The sequence below is a fragment of the Caloenas nicobarica genome, chromosome 1 (genome assembly GCF_036013445.1).
Source record: "Caloenas nicobarica isolate bCalNic1 chromosome 1, bCalNic1.hap1, whole genome shotgun sequence".
Taxonomy (NCBI): domain Eukaryota; kingdom Metazoa; phylum Chordata; class Aves; order Columbiformes; family Columbidae; genus Caloenas; species Caloenas nicobarica.
In genome coordinates, this window is record NC_088245.1 from 60,542,848 (window position 1) to 60,562,919 (window position 20,072).

The 20,072-nt window shown below is 46.2% G+C and overlaps 1 protein-coding gene across 5 annotated transcripts in view; it reads right to left on the reverse strand.

Moving 5' to 3' along the window:
* The window catches only part of ABTB3 (ankyrin repeat and BTB domain containing 3), a 178,393-nt gene that overhangs the window by 48,834 nt on the left and 109,487 nt on the right, over positions 1-20,072 (reverse strand). For all 5 annotated transcript variants that reach the window (XM_065639671.1, XM_065639654.1, XM_065639664.1 and 2 more), the window contains 2 exons: positions 13,593-13,797; positions 1,821-1,973 (listed from right to left, as the gene is read on the reverse strand). In XM_065639671.1, the coding sequence (XP_065495743.1) occupies positions 1,821-1,973; positions 13,593-13,797 (358 nt within the window). The remainder of the gene's footprint in view (positions 1-1,820; positions 1,974-13,592; positions 13,798-20,072) is intronic.

Genomic DNA, 20,072 nt, shown 5'->3' on the forward strand with positions numbered 1-20,072 from the left:
AGAACTTGCGGCACTACACCGGCCGTACGCACAGGCCTCAAAATAAACCCAAAGTACAGGGACACTCATTTGCAGACCTCTGCCAGCACAGGGGAGTGAGACTGTCCTTTGGGGATATCAGTGGGTGAATCAGGCCCCTGCAGGCACACCACAAAGTCTGGTCTCTCTAAAAATTCAGAATTTGTCTCAGGAATTAATTTTCCTTTCATTCCCACCTGACCCTTCAGCTCTTCCACTGCTCTTCAGACTCATTCTCACTTGCAAGACGAACAGGACAACAGCTATCACTTCTGTTCTTTATGAAATTAATTCTTGATGGCAACTAAGTGCTGATTTGTTCCTCATAATTAATAAATTATTCTGCAGCATAATACAACTCTCCCCAACTTCAAATGATTTTGAAACTCCTGGAATATTGTCTAACAGGTGATAGCATCTTATACATTTATAGAGAGAGACACACATTGACAAAATACAACTTTAAGAGAGGTATATTGTGCTTTTTTAATCCACATATATTTAACTGTATCTACCTTAATTTTTAAGACAGAGGATGTAGAGTAGAAAAAGTATTGCCTTATCTGCAATCCTACCTAAATACTGGAGGAGGTATTAAATGAATTGTGCCTTTTCAAAACCAAGTCTTCAGAAAGTGCGTAGCACCCTTAAGTCCTGACATTTCAGTAGGGATACTGAACGTTGCACTGCTGAAAATTAGGGCCAAGATGATCACACCAAAGGAAAGCAGTTACAGCCAAGATTGGAAATCTGAAATGCTTACGACTTTGCTTTCGAAATCTAACATATTTCTGCAATTAAATATTGAACAGCTGTGACTATAAAAAGCCTGTGCAGATCTTGAAGTAAAGTATTATACCCTCTGGTGAAGGAGCATGTCAAGGCCAGAGTCAACAGAAGGCAGCTGCTCCGATGCAGGCTGTCCCACCTAATCATGTAGATCATCCCTCTGCTTTCTGTTTTGCAGGAAAGAATGCACTTACTGCTGTATGAAGACGCAAACTGCTGAAAATTGGGTTTTATGTACAAATTTGTGAATCAACAGCAGTGAGTAATTTCTACTTGGGCAGACTTTTCATATGAAAATCAAAACCAAATACGTTACTGACTCTCGAACAGCCCTGGATCATGCTTTTATATATGTACGTAACAGTAAGGCAAAACAGACACTAAAAAACATATCCTGGCAATAAATACTTTAAGACTTCATTAGCAAACCAAAAGGTCACATCTCATACATGAAAAAGTCAAATTAGCTAGACTGGCATTTACAACCAATTTGAACAGACATTAGTATGAAAAATACAACTTTACTGCAAGAGGCAGTCTTACCTATAAGTTTAAATGTGCCCTTTAAGCATTAACGCTGAAAACAAAGCACTGAAAAATATCTACAGCCCTGCCAATTACATCTCAGTATTTTACAGCAAAGCGACGCTACGCAGACAATTAGCAGAATTTTTCAGCCCCTCATTAGCAAGCAGAACCTAACGGTAAGAGAAAAGAAAAAAACAAAGCGAAACAAAACAGCCACCATATGAGCTCTGACAAGCAGATTACGGGCTCGATCCAGCTGTGAGATATTCAGGCGCCCATTACCATGCAACTCGCCTTACCCACAGATGTGAGCAAATACCAGGAGCCGATTTCGCAACGCACAGAGCGATGAGCTCGAGCATCCATGCACCTCTCAAGGCAATAACAGAGCCCTCTGCCTGCCTGCTCGCTTGCTGTCACTAGGAAAGAAGAGACACATTTTGCACAAAGCAGGCGATTTTTTTTTTTTTTTTACGTGGACTTACTTTAACTGTCGAGGTTCGCAGTCAACTCCCGGCAGCAAGAGCCTCGCTGCCTGCCGTACGTCATCGCTGTCCACCGAGAAACTGCGACGGTGCCCCGCGTGAGCCACGGCAACCCGTATCCACTCCATCAGGGGAGGCAGCACAATGAACGGCCTGGGAAAGCACACAGACATGAGTGCTACAGTACACTAGCAGCAAAATAACAGGTATATATAGAGAGAGAGGGTGGAGGGGGTGTGTGTGCATGTGTATATATGTGTGACAATATATTATATATACAGAGACAGAGAGAGAGAGAGAAGGGAACAGGCAAAACGAAAGCATTGGAGAGCAAACTGGCTCAGCAAATTTCAAGCACATCTAAATCAAGATGTCTCACCCTGTCTCCGGAGCAGCATTATTTGAAGAGTCAGATTTAAGAGCCATGCTCATTTACGGGGCTCCTGTAAGGTCAGTGCACCCTCTCTCCCCCGCTGTCCTTCACACGGTGTATCCCGAAAAGAGGGCGGGAGCCTGGCACAGGACTGCGTCCTACTCCAGCTGATACACCGGGGTGGGTGCGCTCCCCAAACACTTTGCAATAGGGACAAGAGAATGAACCAGGGCAGAGAGAGAGGATGCCCCCGCCCCGAGATGCCAGGGACGGAGAGGTGATGCGCGAGGTAGTCTCCAGCATCTCCTCCTACCAACGCAATGTGCAGATCGTGCTCAGTGCTGAAACTGGGGACCTTTGCAGCTGATCCCTCTGCATTATTGAGGTTACCTGTGAGCAGCATCAGAAATCACACTGTTTCGTTTCACTTTGAGCGGTATGAAACCGCCCCACCTTTGGGTACCAGCTCTTCTGCCACTTGAGCAAAAATACACAAAACCAGCCCACACAAAGTGCACGGTGGGACTCTGGGCCACAGCCCCGACTTGAGCAAAGCAAGGACACGATCAGAGACATGGTCCTTCACTCCACAAGACCTGGGCAGCCCCACGTCCTAGCGAGAGCTGCGCAAGCCTAAGGTGAAGCACACAGCACGCAGTTTGCCTCACCTCTGTTAAAAACTATTTGGGGACCAGGAGAAAAATACCAAACCTTAAATGAGAATTATAGCTTCAAGTCCTAGTTTGGAGATAAAAATGATAAAATATCTACAGCTGAACATCTTGGAAGGTCATTGCCTGTTAGATCAAGGTGGAGAAAATCCCCAGAGCAATTCAGGCTGCAGCAACCGCCCTCCCATCCCAAATAAGTTTTGGTGCCCACTTGGTCTCCTAGCTGGGGTGTCCAAAATGGGTGTCTCCTCCACAGCTGTATGCAGGAGACAAAGTCTGTGTGGGGAAGGGATGAGGAAGGGTAAAGAAATCCCTCTTTATAAAGAAATATATACTATAAAATTCTAAAAATTGCAAAATCATTACAAAATAATAAATCTGTCCAAGAGCTACTTAAAGACTATACTGAAAGTCCTGTGTTTAGTCAGAACTGCTGCAAACTGTTTAGATGCAGCGAAACTCTTTCATCCACACTGTGAAGTAGATACCACGGCTAAGGGATATTAACAGAGATTGCTGTAATATTAACAAAAAAAAAAAAAGAGAGATGAAACTTGTAAATTACTACTGTCCTCAAGGAATGTCCGTAATTAATCTGCACATATCTTCTTCGGAACCTTTTTCTTTTGTCTCATTTCCTATGTGGCTCCCTTTCCGTTGCTCTTTAACTGTATATTCCCATATTCCCTCTGTTTATTAGCTCAGTATATCATCCTAATACTGGAAATGTTCCTTTTAGTGCAGCATCATTCCCTACTTTCGCTCCCTTCACTTCTACTGCTCCTTTTCATTTGATATTGCTTTGCCTTACTTGCCTTCCCTTACATGGTCCCTTTTAATAGAGGGGGAAAAAAAATTTAAAATTGAAGTCTGGATTAGGCACCCAGTAGGCAAATACTTTACATTTTAAACATATAACTTTACCCCAGAAGGATCTACCCTGAGAAAAATGATTTAAGAGGATGTTGATTCTGGAATATCCTTTTCCTATTTATAGCTCTTATGCCATTTATTTCTATTTTGAAGACTTAACTTTACATAGCTCTGATATTAATATCCTTAAGGAAGGATGATGCATTTCAAAAGTGCCGAAGGACACAGAAGCCCTGAGGCCACTAACTTTCCCTGGGATGCCAGGTTCTCAAATCTCACGACCGCTTCAATGAACCACCTCCTTTTTGAAATACCACATCTTTGGCTGACTTGCCACTTTCATCATGATTCTATTCAAACATATCGCCATCCCTCAAGACCAGGCTACATTTTTTTCCAAGGCTTTTTGCTTTTCCCAGCCCTGCCACGGCCACATAAGGAGGCGGATAAGAGCAGAACTTCTTGTCCCACAGCTCCCGTGAAACGATTTCCATAACCCAGCCCATGTGTTCTGACGGTGGTGGTCAAAGGAGGGAAGAGGGCAGAACCAAGGGTGTACTGCTCCATGTGTCCTCAGAGCAGAAGGGACCCTCTCTCGTGGTGTTAAGTAGCTGGGGACAAGTGATCAGCGGGAGTTGCTTCCATCACTTGCTGAGCAAAGAGCAGAAAGGGAGCTGCAAATCACACTGGAAGCGTAAAAATGCATATAGTTACCCACAAAACTTGACGCTAGGAAAACAGTTAAAGGGAAAGTCAATTCTAGGCTATGGTTTGCACACATGAACGTGGTCTGGATCAGAGAAATGAAGATACGTTTGTATGGAGCCTTCCTGGAACATCTGCTGGGCGAATAGAAAAGCAGAGTCTCGGGGGCTCACGCTTTTGCCTCCTCTTGAGCAGGTCAGAAACTCACTCAGCAAAAAATCTGCCCCACCACAGTACGTGGCAGAGCAAATAACACTATTTACAGGAACTGTGATAATTGCACTACAAAATTGCTCTTTTTTTCCTTCTTGGCCTTGCAAACTCCAACATGGAAACAGAAATTAATGTAGCTATTTGGTGCAATAAATCCTGAAAGGGAAGAGAATCGGTGTTATGTGGAAACGAGGGGATTTTCTCTAAAGGGCAATTTCAGTCCCTACATGAGGACGTGGAGTTTGCTCACAATATTTACATTTCTTTTTCCAAGGAAAAGAAAATAAAAATCACTGCATATCTGAGCATTTCAGGGAATTTGCATTTTGAGAAGAGAACCAAATATGGCTGAGTGCCATAGGTTCAAAATACCCTTCAAGAATCTATGCACCACGTGAAGGGAAGTATTTTTTTTTAAATACTGTTTGTGTGCCAAAGAAGAAAGAGGAACACAAAGTTATAAGGGTGTGACAGCCCACAAGACAATGTGGCATCAGCAAGAAATATTTCACTTTTCAAATGACACCATGGGAAAATGCGTCAGGCAAATGCATCATCATTGATGCGTATACATGGATTTATCTCTGGTACAGAGGCAGGTAACAACCCGGAGAGTTCAGTACTTTTGTGTTCCAGAGTAGACACATAGCAGATAAGTCACCTAGTTATATGCTTTGAAAGCACACGCCTTAATTAAATTAATCTGATCATGGTAGGAATGTGCTGGGCTTCACTCTGCCTGAGGATATGGAAAGTCAGGAGCAGCTCGACTGCTGCAGAAGCACCTTGGCAGGGTGCAGGTCACTGAGTGCTCTGACCTCCTCCTCCAGCCCATCTCTGTACCTGTGCTTCACTTTAAACACATGCTCCCACCCTCTTCAGTTCACTGTGGTTCAAAGTTAAGCATGAGCTTAAGTAATGTCCTCCCAAAAAAAAGAGATCTTGGTTTGGCACAGGCTTGTATTTTCCTGAACTGTCATCTTAGGGGAAAAAGATGCCAGATCAGGATGCAGGGAGAGGTCTTTGCACAGAGCAAACCCCATCCCACGCAAAAGAGCTGGGAGGTGGGGGAGGCCAACAAAAAGCAGATTCCAAAGGGCTGGACCCTTCTGGGCACTGTCCCTGCAGTTCTTGGCAGGGGGACAGCTGGCTCCTCTTGGAGCATGCCCTCCCCGGGTCCCTACTTGAACAGAAAAGCGAATTATGAGCGCCTCGCAAACCCTCACATCACGGGTTCCTCCCTCCATGCAGCATCCTCCCCTGTTCCCTTTTGCAGCCCAGTGCCCCACCTTCCATCTATTTTGGGACGGGTCAGGGACCTGTTAGCTCCTGTGCCTTGCAGACATCTGCAGGCAATACCCAACTGGCACTCCCTGACAAGGGACGACCGCTCTCCTTCCTTTCCCATCCCGGATAGCACACGTCCTTCTCCACATCACCCTCAGATGTGGCAGCTCCCCCTCAGCACCCGACCTTCAGAACACAGCCAACAACCCCTCTGCACCCAATCAGTCACCAAACTTATCTTGGGTTTTGTAGGGCTGATGTCTCTGGGGCACTCTGAATTACAAAATCATCAGGAAAGCACATGTTATAGGAGGAGAACCTAAACATAAGGTATAACCCACTCCAGTCTCCCCAACTTAACTGCATGGTGGATTGCCTGAAACCCATACTCCTCCCAAGGCACATGCAGCACTCCTGGGCTGCCCATCATTTCCCTCCTTGGCTTGCTGGCACACAGAGATATTTAAAGTCCCATCATGCATATGCAATAGCTCGGGCTTTTTCATTATTATTATTATTGTTGTTGTTGTTGTTATCGGTGGCAGTATACCTGTACATAAACAGAAGGAATCATTGGATGGAAGAGCATGAGACATGGACACTATAAAATGCAACGGAATGCTTCATTATTTTTGCATGGGTCTGTGAGGAGACTGATAAAGCTCTTTTTGGACACCGCCTGCTGCGACACCAGAGTTGCAAAGCACTACAGAATTATAGAATGGTTGGGGATGGAAATGACCCCTGAAGATCATCTAGTCCAACCCATCTGCTAAAACAGGTTCACCCAGAGCAGATCACACAGGGATGTGTCCAGCCAGGTTTTGAATGTCTCCAGAGAAGGAGACTCCACAATCCCTCTGGGCAGCCTGTTCCAGGGCTCTGGCACCCTCAGGGTAAAGAAGTTTCTCCTCATGTTTAAATCGAACCTCCTGTGCTTCAGTCTGTGCCCGTTGCCCCTCATCCTATTGCTGGGCACCACTGAAAGGAGTCTGGTCCTGTCCTCTTGACACCCACCCTTGAGATATTTACAAACATTGATGAGATCCCCTCTCAACCTTCTGTTCTCCACGACCAGCTCTCCTACAAATCCCAGCCCTAAATAACCCCTGGCTCTGTTTTTTCCCAGTACCTACCACCTTTGCAGGGTGCAGATTCTCCTGCTGCCCACTGACTGTGACTTCACGGTCCACCTTGCCGCCCCATCCTTCAAGAGCAAGGCACCCCCACCCTCTTCTTCTTGATTTCCCAGCTGCTTAAGCGGTTCTTCTCTTCCCAGTTGCTCCCTCTCCCTCGCAGAGGGTAATCCTCCTTTTTGGCAGTGTCCTGTCTCACTCCTCCCAGTTCCCACTATGGGGATGACCCCTCCCGAGCTTCCCTCTTCTGCAGATGCGGAGCTCTTACCCCACCGCACACACACACTGCGTATATTAAATCGACCGCTATGGAGACGACTGGCTTGATGGTCTGCAACACGATGGGAATGGAGGAATTCCTGAGAGCTAATTGTATTTGGATGTGAATTCCCACAGCCGCCTCGTGCTGTCCCTTCCTCGGTTTCACCAGCTGTGAAGTGGACACAGCTGTATAGACCTGACCTTGCTGTAACTTAAACACCTTCTGCATGTTTCAGTTATTACAATTACTTTGGATGATTTCTGTTTGCAGGATCCTTTAGGTACTGAGGAGCACGCTGTTGTGGTAGCTGTTAAGTTTCCTCATTCACTCCAGCCAAGGATGGTGACTGCAAACTTTTGTGGCAATGGCAGCCAAAGTGCTACACACAGGTCACTGCTGATTAAAATGGCAAAAGCAATCAAGTAAGAGTTAATGGTGCTTCCCAGAACTGTAAGACTGTACTTCTACAAGAAAAAGCCTATCTAGACAAAGGTAGGGAGATGTTTCTGCTTGCAGATATGAGTCAGCAACTTCAACACTATGAAAAGATCCTTTCTTTGTTTAGTTTGTTGTTTATGTTCTCATGGGTGGTTTTTAAAGAAAATCTCAATATACAAATTGAAAAGCATGCTCAGTTCTGACAGTTTTTATTCAGAACATATTATGAAACCATATATGCAATACTAGTCCATTTTTAGTATTATTGGAAGACAGAAAAGCATGTTTTTCCAATGTTTAGCATACACTTCAGATGGGTTTCTGGGCTGCAAAACTCAGATTTTATATTCACACCATAAGCTACTTGTCTTCAGAGAGAGCAAATACTTTCTGATGCCTTCAGAAAGCTGCCAGTCCCAATCCTGCCCAGCAACTCAGCAGCACCGACTGATGCACCAGGCGACTCCATGCAGTTATCCCCATGCTAGGCAGCTCCTCTACCACCGCAGGAGCCCAGCTAAGGGTGACCCAAGTAACCAGCCTCTGAAGAAGTGAATTCTGCACTTTGTTCAGGCTGAAGGATCAAATCTCCTTGCTCTCACAGAAGCCTCAGCGAGACCCACCTAGGTGCAGGGAGGGTTTAACCTTATGATTTTGTGTATCAAGACACTGGTGCTCCAGAGTCCTCACAAGGGTGTCTGCAAGTCACAGTTTTTGAACTCAAATCCAGCGTTCAAATGCACCGTCCCTGTTGCCTCTCCCTGCATTAAAAACATTAATGGCCGAGACTTGAAATGCAACCAAGTCGAAATGATGACCTGGCCAGCAACCACAACGGGGAAATATTTCACAGGCAGCTTTGACATGAGATTTGACACAACTGGCTGTGGCATAAATCCCTGAAGATTCATCAGTGTCAGGAGCACGGTGCAGAACGGCGCAGGTAACGTGCTGTTCTTGCAGTCCTGCATGTGATTTCCTCTATTTAAAAAAAAAAAAAATCCTATAGCCATTGCATGGACAGCATAAGTCTAGCTTGATAAATTATATGTAGATACCATCTGACAGGCAAGCTACAAATACTGCATGAACTATTTCTCGTAACATGTGCCATCTCACATGCTGCAGCCAGCTGCCAATACTAGTTCTGAAGGGACTTTTTAAAAGTGGGAAGTTTGATATTAGGATACAAATCTAGAGGACTAAGGATGGATTTGGGTTTTCTTTTCAGTGGTTCCTCATCAAATCAACCCTGGTGTTGACTTTGAGTTCAGCAATGCCATGGTTTTACCATGTGAAATTTTCAGTTAAATAGTGGATAGAAATATATAGGGTTACAGGGCGCTATGCCATACTGGCACATAAAGCATGTGTAATCCCTTCTTCAAATACACATTGCGAGGTTCATTCAGGTTTCCTAGCAGGACTCCCACGCTCCCTGTGCTAGTGCTTTACCTGTTCTTCATGAGCATCGCCCATCATTCCCTCCACTCCCTGCTGGCCTTTCCTAGAGACTGCTCTACCCCTGGAGTTGGTACCACACAATAATTGAAATCAGGGACACATGTCCCTAGTTATCTTCTTACTGAAATTGTTCTGTGGGTATAATCTGTACCACAGACACAGCTGTACCAGTTACGAAGGTGCTTTGAAAGAGTCCAAGTTATTTTACAGCAGTGGAACACTCCTCTCATTAAGGGGGCTGCATCACATCAATTAGCCAGGTATACTAGTAACTATCTGAAGCACGAAATAAATTCAGACGATAACCCAAACCTTTCTCATTAATCACAAACTACGACAGGCTACAATTTGCACGTGTGCATGTGCAGGGGACATGTATGTTTTCGTGTGTGTGCATACACATGCGTGCAAGGCAGGCAGAAAAATAAAAAGAAATTAACAGCCCACAGGAGTTTCCTAAAGGATTGCTCCACATACTGAGAAAAGTAGTGAAGGGAAAGTGAAAAAAGGTTAAAAAACAGACACGTATCCATCAACTCGATTAAGACCCAAGGGGAAAAGATAAAGGCTGCCGGGCAGTACAGGGAGTTAAAGCTGCTGCAAGACAGAGCAGCAGAGGAAGCGCTGGAGAAAGAACTTTGCTGCCACGTGAGCAGAATTAATGGGTGGTTCTGGACCAGCTGAGCTGCCGCTTCTCAATGAGTTGTTAATGGGGAACATGGAGAGTTAGGAAGTAATGAGGACTTTGTCAATGCAGCTGTGGGTAACAGTGGGTAAGGAACCACTTCAGGAAAAAACCATCACACAAATCTGCAACTACAGATTCTGAGCTTTCCGGTGCTTAAGAGATTACTTGCAATAATTTTGGAAGTGTAATAGAGGCTCAGAAGCAAAACAGAACCACGGGACAGATCCTTTTATTAAACCAGAAGCAGCAAGCAAGAAAGAAATCTTGGTAACAGTGGCCCCTCATCTACAATTTCTTTTTCTTTTTCTTTTTTTTTTTTTTTTTTTTTTGAATTCCCCAGGAAAGTAAAAGGATGAACAAACCTAAATAATCCACAGCCGCCTGCAAGTGGAGGCACTGGAGGAGCACAGCTTTCACAGGCAACACCCAGCACAAGACAAATGTCTTCATCACATCCTGGCTAGGTGCCTTAGGGGGATTCCATGAACAGGTCCACCCCGGACCTCCATGCCTGCAAAAACAGCCATCTACATGGTACCCAGGGCCATTAGATAACCTACTGTAGCAGCACTGGTTTGCGTCGGTGCCAACAACACATCCAAAAAATCAGAGGGTTTCTTCCAAAGTGAGCAGATTGAAAAAAGAATACGAATTTGGGGTAGGAGGGGGTCACACATCCATCTTATGGTTGGATTTTTTTTGGCATTTAGGAAGTGGGGAATCTTTTCCGGGTTTTCTGAGCAATCCTGGCCACTTCTCACCTCTACCCCCTCCCACGAAAGCAGTCCCACCAGCAAGAGCTTTCCTGCATAATCATTTTCCCCTTCTGTTTTATGTGAAGAAAAACACTATTAAAAACACACCGCATTCTCATTTCTTTACGTCCATGAAGAACAAACATCGAGAAACACGCCCTAGAAACGAAGTGCCGGATTTACTCAAAGGTAAACATCCCATTTGATGCGTCCCCCAAGACTCTGAGGGAGGTACCGCCTTCTGTGCTGGGAAGTGCTAAGCCAAGCAGGACCGCCACCGTACGGGCTTCCCTCCCATCTCCAGCCTCCGCAGAAGGACACGCAGAGCCTTTGCAGCTCTTTAAGACAGTTCAGAGCCGAAATCCAGGTGGGAAGGACAAGAGCAGCTCTTATGGGGCCAAAAAGCCCTGCAAGCATGGAGGGCGATCTCTGGCCGCATCCTGCAATCCCCTCTGCCCTGGGCATGCACGGTCAGGGGAAAGGGGGCCAAGACAGTAGCCAAGTTGGCTTAACATGAGCCAAGGACAACCCCTGTTTCATGGAAATATTGCCTAAAGCCAGATCCACGCAGTCCTGGCTTCTCTGCACCAGTGGGGACACAGAGAGGCCAAGGATGGGGAAAGACTCCTGGAGCTCCTTGCTTCCTTCTAAGCTTCTTCCAGCACAAAAGCAATTGCTGCAGCTGGAGAAGACGACAGGGAATATGGCACAAAGATATGGCACGAAGTTTCTGCATATAAAAATGCTGTGTTTAACAAACCAGCTCCCTCGCAGTGCACAAAAACCCACCACGGAAACCGAAACCACTAGAAGTAAGTCATGGACCACAAAGGATGGGTAATAGGTAGGAAGGCTCCTCAGAGCGCTAAGGAGAAGTCAGCTTCACCAATCCTTTCTCTAGGCAGCACAGAATGGCTGCATCCAGCTGATGAAGCTCCAGAGCACAACCCCATGGAAATATCTGGGCTCATGCTTAACCCTGCATTGCTCCCACTCCAGTGTTAAGTACTAACGCATGTTTGATTAGGCAACAGGAGGAGTATCTGTGCCTTCCAAAAATGACCACAAGCTCTTGGCAATAACACCGAGTACTTGCTCTGGCCCTAACCGCACACCGCAGTTGTTAAACTGCCCTGCCAAAGGAAGATGTCTTGCCAGACAGAGTGTTCAAAATAAAGCAAATAAGAACAATGACTTTAAATAATCAGCGTTTCAAGTGCTCTATGAAGATAACATGTATTAAGGCGACCTCAGAGAAAGGAAAACCTATTCAAGAAAATGCTAGAAGTGATTTTTCAAATAGTCCTGCCCTTTTCACTTTCCACAGGGAAGTTTGCAGAAATCTTACAAAACCAGAGCCTCAGCATTATTCACCTTTATATTCCCACTGGTTCCAGTGGCACTACTCCCACAGATGTGGACTACAGATCAGGTGAGGGTATTTTCTAATTTTTAATATTTTTTGTGCATACTAACCACCCTTGGACACGAGTTAGGCTTCTGCAGTAACAAGGCTAGATGACAAATCATGAAATTAAAAACAATTTAGAAAAAAGAGAAAATTCTGGATTGTCATTTCCTTACTGTTTTTTTTTCACACTTTGGAAACAATAGAGTAGAAAGCAACAAGCACGCTCATGGAGCGACCCAAACTTGAAAAGAAACAAAATGCCATCCAAAGGCAAATGGCAAAATTCCCAGTAACATCATTAATGCCAGAGTTTCATCTTGTATGCTATTCTGTGAATCAATATAAGATCATTTCAATGGAGATATCATATTATATACCATTTACAACTATGCATACAATGAGATTCTCAAATGCTGCTTTTGAGATGCAGACCTCACACCGAAACAATAACCAAGACCCACACGCACAGCTCTCGGGGCACATGTGCAGACCAGAGTTGAGCTCACATGTACAGCGCGATATATACATTGCGATGCAAATGTGGAGCCCAGCTTGAAAAAGCAGTTCGCACACACATCACCACAATACCATTCTAGAAATGAATTCCCAGAACTTTTCAAGCACCAGCCACCCCTCTCGCCTGGTTTAGGGCTGGCGAGAAGCATGGCAGGGAAATAGCACCATGTGCCTCAGCACATGAACGGAGGCTTGTGTTACTAGACGGTTTGCTGGGTTTTTGACAGGAGATGGCTTTATTTTCTTGGTCAGCAAGCTGTGCCGGTTGCTTTCTGGGGTGCCTGGGTGCAGACCTGCCCAGTGCTGGGCATCTTGCCTGCCTGCTTGCCAGTATTTGATGACCCCATCGCTGGCTTCAGTGGCATCTCCTTCTCACCTTACGACAGATCCTGAGTCAGGATGGGGCCTCAGGCGTGTCCCCGCCCTGCACCGGCCATCCCTGGAGCAGGGACAACAGCAGCACAGCCAGAGCCTGTCACATCCCTGGCCGGGGCAGCCCCAAGGTTATCCCTGCACCCAGTTCCTCGTCACGGCTGGAGCCCAGCATCTTTAATGACTTCTCCTTTCTACACACTACTCTATTCATTTTCCACTTCCCCAATCGCAGCTGTCGAGCCCTATTAAAGTGTAGAAAAAACACATTTAAACCCAAACCTGCTAGGCCAGAAATAGTAGTTCTCATTTTCTTTTCCAAAACACAGAATAGCTGAGCAACAACGAAAGGAAAAGGAAATCTCTCTTGAGTGCACATCTGGAACCAATTTGCTGTATGTAGCCACTGGGTGTCACTTTTGATATATATTGGGTCAGCCACGCAGCGTTTCGGCGAGAGAAACGGATTTCAAAGAGGTGATCCTAAACCAGACCAGACTGCTCCACAGTCTCTCACGCACAAGCTATAATTAGCAATTAGCCATCCAGGCTGATTTATTAATGAAACGTCTTCACCATGACACTAACTGCCGTACGGCGGCTCTTACCTCTCAGTCTGCAGCGTGACTTTTGACGGCTCCACGTTGGGGTTTTCCCACTCCATCTGCGGACAGTGCATGAAGTAGCAGAGGGTGTACAGAGCCTCCGGCTCCCAGTAGAGCGATCCCTGCTTCTGGTGCATCGGCGTCCCGTTCCCATGCTGCTTGGCGTTGAGGGGCTGGAGGTGGTGCATCGCTCGAGACACCAGGTCACCTGGAAAAAAGCAAAAGCAGGGTGAATGCCAGGCTTTTTGGCTGCCTCTCCCTGAAGTTTTCAACCCAAAAGGCGTACCAGGGTTGGTTTTTCCTTCCATTTAAACTCACATGTGCAAACAGTAAAAGGTAGGATGGGATCCTGTGCACTGCTCATCGCCAGATCGGACTTTGCCTAGCGGTTTATGCGGCATGGCACAGCATACCTGGGCTGCAGACGAGCCTCGGCGTCCTGGAGGAGATGGGTTTCTGCAAATACGGTGTGTCAGCAGCGCCAGGCTGGTCTCCCTCAGCACCGCCAGAAGAACCAGTATGCCAGGGTTGGGGTCTCAGCTACCCACAGGCAGACCTTGGAGGCTGCCAAAACCCCGTAGTTCCAAAAAGGACCAGTGGGGATGATGCAGAGTGGCACCAAAAGCTGCATGCTTCTGGGTAGGGGTCGAAGGGAAATGCAGCCCATTGACACAAGGAAGGAGGCAGTTGGATAAGGCACAGAGCACTGCAGGAGTGTGCGAAGGGACACGTGGGTGAAGAAAAAAAGGGGAAAAAAAATTGCTAAAAGCCAATATCAGAAACGTGCAACTGAAATTACAATTTTTAAGCCCAGGCTGGGCCTATAAAACTTCACGTTAGCAGAAGAGCAAAACCTGTCAAGCAGGCTCACCCAGTCCCTCAGGTTTCCAGAGCACAGAAAATGGCCCAAGAGAAAGATGCTCCTCGTCTCCCATCCACCGACGTGGTTCTGGGCACATCCTGGCAGGGTGGGTGTGAGAAACCAGCCGCAATATATGGACCAGGATCAGCAAAGCCAGCGAGTGAGATTAGCAGTCAAATATACAGGCAAGCAGCAGTGAGTCTCTGAGCACCGTGCTGATTGTAACTAATTAACTAAAGCATCTCCCTCCAAAGCAGTGAATTTTACGTTTGTTGACTAGTGACCACTCTATCAAAGGCAGGGAAACAACTGTGGTTATAAATTGCCTGTTTTCACATGTTCAAATCACTCTGAGAGTGCTTTGGGGGTAAATAATGATCTCAGGTCAAATCAGATGGTTTATTTTAAATGAAAAACTGAGCAAGAGCCCTTTGGGTCATTCTTAAGCTATACAAAAACGAGTGATGGGAAAAGAGGACATAATTTCCCAGCGTTAAGAAGTCGTCACACACTTTCTGTTATCTGCTTTTCCCAAGTGACCACTGAGCATCGAAACTTGGAAGGAAGAGTTGGAAATGTGCACCGAGGTAGGAATATAAAACCAAATCTGGGGGGGAAAAAAAGGTGAATAATGAACTCCTGGGCAAACTTAAAGGAGAATCATCTTAACTGTGTGCAAAGCAGAGCTACAGGTTTTTTTGCAAAGTCCCACCCCTGTGAACACTTCACAGCACATCACCTCTCTCCAGGCTGACTCGCACAGAAAATGATGCTGCTGCTGTGATAATGTGCACCACGGAGAATAGAAACGTCTCGCTGAAATATGCTCAGCCCAGTCCTCCAAAATCACAGCCTTAAAACCATGAGAAGAAAACCGCTGGCATGAGAAAACTGCAGAGTACATGATTTCAGGGTTTTGACACGATTTTTTGCTGCACTCTGCAATATTCCTCTGATTCAAAGCTTTCATTTAAAAATAGTTTCTGTCTTTTCCCTCTGCCAGGAAACTGTCATGACAGGACCAATCTTGCAGCCCTGCATGCTCATCGTTTCCGAGAGCAGCTGTGCATGTCGAAAGCCTGCAGGATCAGGTCTGCAGCAGAAACAGATGTGCCCCTGAGATGATTCCCCAGTCCTCCAGAAAATTATCTGCAGGCAACCACAGCAGCAGGAAAGTTTGGGACCCCCTTCGCTCAGCCCACTCTGCCACAGCAGATGTGCACTGCCAAGCTTAGCACAGGCCAGTTCAACCGCTAGCGACATTGCTGACAGCAAGAGTAAATTCCTTTTTTTATTTTTATTTTTTTTCTCCAAAAGGAAAACAAAAAAGTGTGGGAAGTGCTGGCTGCAACATTTGGATTTAACAATAATAGCAAAAGCAGACAAAAAGGAGTTGTACTAAATTCAGCCTTTTCAGACCCAAGCCACTACGGCACTAAAGCATGTGGTTAAACTTGGACCGAGACAGAAAGCACCAGAGGACTCCTCTGACTTCTGTACCAAATGATGAATAAAAATCAGGACGCAATTTAGGCCCAGATTCAGGCAGCAGCATTACTTCATCCCCATCCCTCCCCAAGTGCTGGGGCGACGTGACTTCGATGACACATCCTGCACGCGAGGAAGCTGCACGGTGAGTAAGGAGGGAAGGCAGCAGCAAGAATGACATGGGCAGGACGGGCAGCTCAGCATCGCTGCTGATGCAAGGCTGGAGAAACTCCAGCCTCACCAAAATCAATGGCAGAGCTCCCATCTGTTTCAATATGACCAGGAGTTCACTCATCTATTCCGTTTCCTCAACCGCTTCTTAAGAAACCCAAACCGATCCATGCTATTAAAGCTGAATTAATGCTTTTTATGTTTAAGCCTCATTTAATTACATTATAGCAAAAATTGATTGGCTCAGATCTTGCTTTTGCCTTTGCTATATTATCTCTGGTTACATTTCAAATAATTTCTATATTAACAATTATTATAACATTCCTCTATCAGAGACAACTCAAGGCTTAAATAATCAATACCTATAAAGCACTGAGCTTCACAGAGGGCAGTAAGTAAGCATAAAAATTGCATTATGATCCTGGTACCCAACAGGCAGAGCACTGGAAGCAGCACAGGAATCACCGCTCTCTGTTTTATTCCACAGTGTAACTTCGGACAAACCACTGCATGCCCTGGTGCTCTTTTCCTCCTCCAGCAGCATCCAGTTACGGTGCAAATTCTTCAGGGCAGAGACTGCCGGAACATATGTGTGCACCAGGATCAGTGCCAAGAAGGGACATGGGAGCTGACAGGCGCACGCACATGGTGTATGGTAGTACTTACACATACTCTGTAAAATGTAGCGTAGTACAACATCTGGTTCAAGATGCACGTGTGGTGTTTCAATCCCTAGCACATTTTGCTGCTTCTACTCTTCCTTGCTAAACACAGTTTTGCTTCTCTGGTTTCTTCCAAAGAATATACTAAGAGTTGAAACTCTCTTTGATCGTGGCCAGGGCACCCCAAAGCCCACAGACATGAAACCAGCTCCATGATGGGACTCACTGGTCTGGTCTCCAGCAGCTCATCTGGAAAACGCAACTTCTATTTGGTCTCCTTGCCAGCTGTAAAAGCCACAGTATATCTGAACACTGAGGGCAACCTTGGATTTGTGTACAAGTAAAGCCCCTTTATCACTTTGTGTCAGCTGTCTCTGCCCTTCAGATACGTCAGTGCTCTGCAAGGGGAGGTTACCTGCTCACACCACTGCTGGCGCTTCTGCATCTTTTTTGGCCCTGAAAACATGTCTCAGATGTATCAGCTGAGTGTATCTGGAAGGCAAATAAATTCCTAAGTGCATCATTTCCAAAAAAAACCCCATGAAAAATAAAAATCCCAGCAGTTGAGTCAGTCTTGTAACTCCAGGGATGCGGCTCCTGAGGGCTGCGGCGTCACGGCACAAGGGGCTGGCGGGGATCCCCTGCGCTCACTCTCGCCCCTGTTCCACCACCTGCAACCCATCCAAGGAACAGACTGGGGAGCTGATCTGCCTGACAAAAGATCTTGCCAGTTTTATTTTGTTTTTAGTTTAAAACAAATAAACACTTCCACAATGTACGCAATGTAAGCCACGCGAGTCAACGCACAAATTTCTCTGCTAGCACAGCCAGGGTGAGGACGACAGCATGTTGCGTGGGGTAGACACGTGGGGATATATTTGAGGATATTTTTGTTGCCGAAGCTGGGAAGCCAGAACTGGAGGGCAGCAAAGGTGGCGGGAAGCCCCAGGCCGGTACTGCCTTGCAGCCTCAGGTGACGACAAAGAAGAGCTCCAGCAACGTGGCTCCGCGCTGGATGGAGCTTGTCAGCCCGGAGGAGAAGCGCCGTGCCTTGCATGGCAGCTAGCAAAGGACCTACAAAACCATCAAATGCACTGCAGCGTGCAGAGAGCTGCCGCTGTAGCTGCCAGCATTTCACCCTCTACACAACTAAAGCAGGACTTGCCCATTGCTGCTGCTGTCAGTTCAGCACGGTTTATGAATGCAAGATCCACACACGTTTGACTTAAACACTGAAAATATTATGTAATGCGCATGTTTTGACATGGGCCTGGTTTAAGGCAATGCTGCATATTTAAGGAACAGCTTCACTGACTTCAAGCCAAAGATGTGATGTGACAGGGAAAGTTAAGCTGCTCCAGCCTGTATGGGGGTGGTATATTCAGCAACATACAGTACACAACCGGACTGCTCGAGCCCTCTCTACTGCAACGAGGTAAGCAGGTTTTTTTTACTATGTTTGGCTTTGGTAAAAGCTATTATCACTACTCTTACTATTTTAGAGCCCAAAGTTTAAAAAAATAACACACCCGTTTCCAATTTTGTAAGATCATTGGGGGAGGAAGAAGAAAAGCAAAAAGAGAAAGAATAAAGAGGAAACAATAGATGCCCAATGCCTACTTCTGAGCAGCTTTCTGAGGGATTTTATGGTCTGTCATGATGAACGCAACCTCACAAACATGCCTGCCCAGGAGCAGGCTCGCCGCTTTCAGAGGGAAAGACTTCCACAGCCTAAAACATTCAGCTGGGTGTGTGTTTGCACAACCGTGACCCAGAGGTCAACGACGCTGGACCCATCCTTAAACGGCCACTCCCTATGACACCTACCTCTAGATTTTTTTCATTCCAAAAACATGTCCTAAAACCACAAGAACAACTTAACGATGATATTTTTGCACACAGAAAACAAGCCACACAGTTCTTTGGCCTGCCTCTTTCCCTTGAAGCCCAGGGGAGGGAGGAGGATCTGTTGTCTCCGCTTCTTGCACAACAGCGTCCTGCAGGCAGCACCCATCAGTTTGACAACGCTGGTCTGATCATCCTTCTGGCCGTCCACGACTCCAATGCGTGTAGCCTGGTCTCAGGAATCATGCCCTGCAGTGGGGCATGTTGACAGCAGCAGTGTTAGTGCTTTGCTGTGCTACCTGGGTGAACATTTTCTCCTGCAAAGAGGGGACCAGAGCCATAGACTGGAGTTGTATCTGTCCTTCAGAGCCCGTAACATCCTCATGTGTCCTGTCCAGAACATGAAAAGGAGGCATATTGATTAGGGACCTGCACTCCAGATGCCAACTTCATGTCATGGCCAGTAGTTTCCAAAGTTTGCCCCCTTACAAGAATGTAAGCCAGGTACAAAACTAACTTTCTTGACCTGGATCCGTTTCACACCTCCGTATAAAAGTCTTGGATCTGTGGTTTTGCTCAGAACCAGCTCTGGGGAGACTGTATTGAAAACACAAATTATAACCCTGACAGTAAACTACGGTCTATTCATCTGACTGTTGCCTGGTAGTCATGGCCATCCTGAATCCTTCCCACACTGTAGCTAAGCCTCCCTCCCATTCTACCTCCTTGCCTCCGGTTTCTGCACCAAAGTGATGCATTGCTACAGCTCACCCCAGCATATGCCTCTAAGTGCATGAATGCAGGTGAACACAAGTAGTTGAACTGTGTCTCCTGTACCACAGTAGACTGCCTCCAGCCATCCACTCAGTCAGCTGCCCGAGCATAGCTACACTCTCAATTTCAGCTGTGCTGTTCCTCCATGTTTGCTCTGCCTCTGGTCTTGCATCAATCTCTATGTTTCAAAAGTCAGCTGAGCAAAAACGGCTCGAGCGAAACCTTTCCTCAAATGATTTACTGGAGGTCTTTCTACTGTTAACTCAAGATGACCCAACTATACCAGGAAAGGAGTGTGCAGAGAGCTAGGATGAGTGCACGCTAGAAAGTATTTAGTATGTATTTCACTTAGCACAAAGTATCTTCAAACATAAAGCTATGCTATTCTTGGCACACAGTGTATTCCAGATTCAAGAGCCAGCTGCCCTGCAGTGCAGGTGCACTTGGGGTGCCATAACCCACCATCAGTGGAGCATCCTATGTACAACAGATTCACCATCGAGTTGGCCTTGCAGAAATCTCCCTACATCTGCCATCTCGGCTTGCCCACGTCGTGCCCCTATGGGAATTTGTTACCCCAGGAAATCTTTTCTTCTCCTAACACCCATTCACCTCTCCCATGGAAGAGCCGATGAAGGAACTGTGGACCCAAACTTGGAATTCAACGTCAATAGACAGGAC